This window comes from Eimeria mitis, genomic scaffold (assembly GCF_000499745.2).
Source record: "Eimeria mitis Houghton genomic scaffold, Emh_scaff7803, whole genome shotgun sequence".
Taxonomy (NCBI): domain Eukaryota; phylum Apicomplexa; class Conoidasida; order Eucoccidiorida; family Eimeriidae; genus Eimeria; species Eimeria mitis.
This window is the reverse complement of record NW_013575730.1, coordinates 465-1,309: the sequence shown is the minus strand read 5'-3', so window position 1 is coordinate 1,309 and position 845 is coordinate 465. Positions and strand designations below refer to the sequence as shown.

Here is an 845-nt window from a genome sequence, read left to right as displayed (position 1 = left end):
TGCCCCTTTCCTCTGCACTCGTAACACAGGGATCCCGTATTAGCATTACCCCTAACACTCCTGCTTGCCCTTTCTCTCTGTAGACCCTGCTCTTGTTCACCTTGAGCCCATCTACGCTTGGCGTCCTCTAAGTCCCTTTGGAACCGGAGGCGCTCTTCACATGAATCCTTCCATGGTGCCGCAGTAGCAGCCAGTGCTGCGGCAGCGTCCTGCCAGTCCGCGAATTTCCTCGTTCCACCGCGGGTCACCTCTCGGTATATTTCATCTGGTAGATTGGCCAAATAGTAACCCACCAACAAGTCTGGTGCCATCGATACCCCTTGTGCAACTATGGCTGCAAAACGCGAAGAGTAAGCGGTGTGGTCATATCGCCACACATTCTCCGCCATCATCACTTTCATCCTTTCCGTTGTTACGTTACAAAATCGCGCACAGAATTGTTGTCTCAGGTATTCCCAATCAGTCAGTGGTGCACTTGTACGGCGCAGGTACAGCCAGTAACCCAACGCGTCGCCTCTCAGATATCGTCTTAGTTCTTCTCCCCAATGTCGAGCGTCCAACCCCCGTTCCACGAAATCTATCTCCACAAGATCGAGGAAGTTCCTCATGTTCTTGCCATCTTCATAACCTATGGCCCTCTGGGTCGCATGTCCTAATCCCATTGCCATCTGAGCGGCAAATTGCCGAAAGAACTCGGCCATGGCCTGCTCCATTGCGGCTTGATTCATTTCAGGTTCCTTGCGTGCTACAGCTTCACGGTCCCGGTTCCTCGGTACCTGTAACATGAGTTAGCGCAGAGTTAGCTCAGGAGCCTATCGACGGCTTTGGCATGCTGCGCGTAAGCA

The 845-nt window shown here is 52.9% G+C and overlaps 1 protein-coding gene across 1 annotated transcript in view; it reads right to left on the bottom strand.

Moving 5' to 3' along the window:
• EMH_0092710 (uncharacterized protein) overlaps nucleotides 1-785 on the bottom strand; it is a gene marked incomplete at both ends in the record, with an annotated part of 1,373 nt that extends 588 nt beyond the window's left edge. Inside the window, one exon of the mRNA XM_013501889.1 lies at nucleotides 101-785. Coding sequence (XP_013357343.1) covers nucleotides 101-785 — 685 coding nt within the window. The remainder of the gene's footprint in view (nucleotides 1-100) is intronic.
• Nucleotides 786-845: the final 60 nt, after the last annotated feature.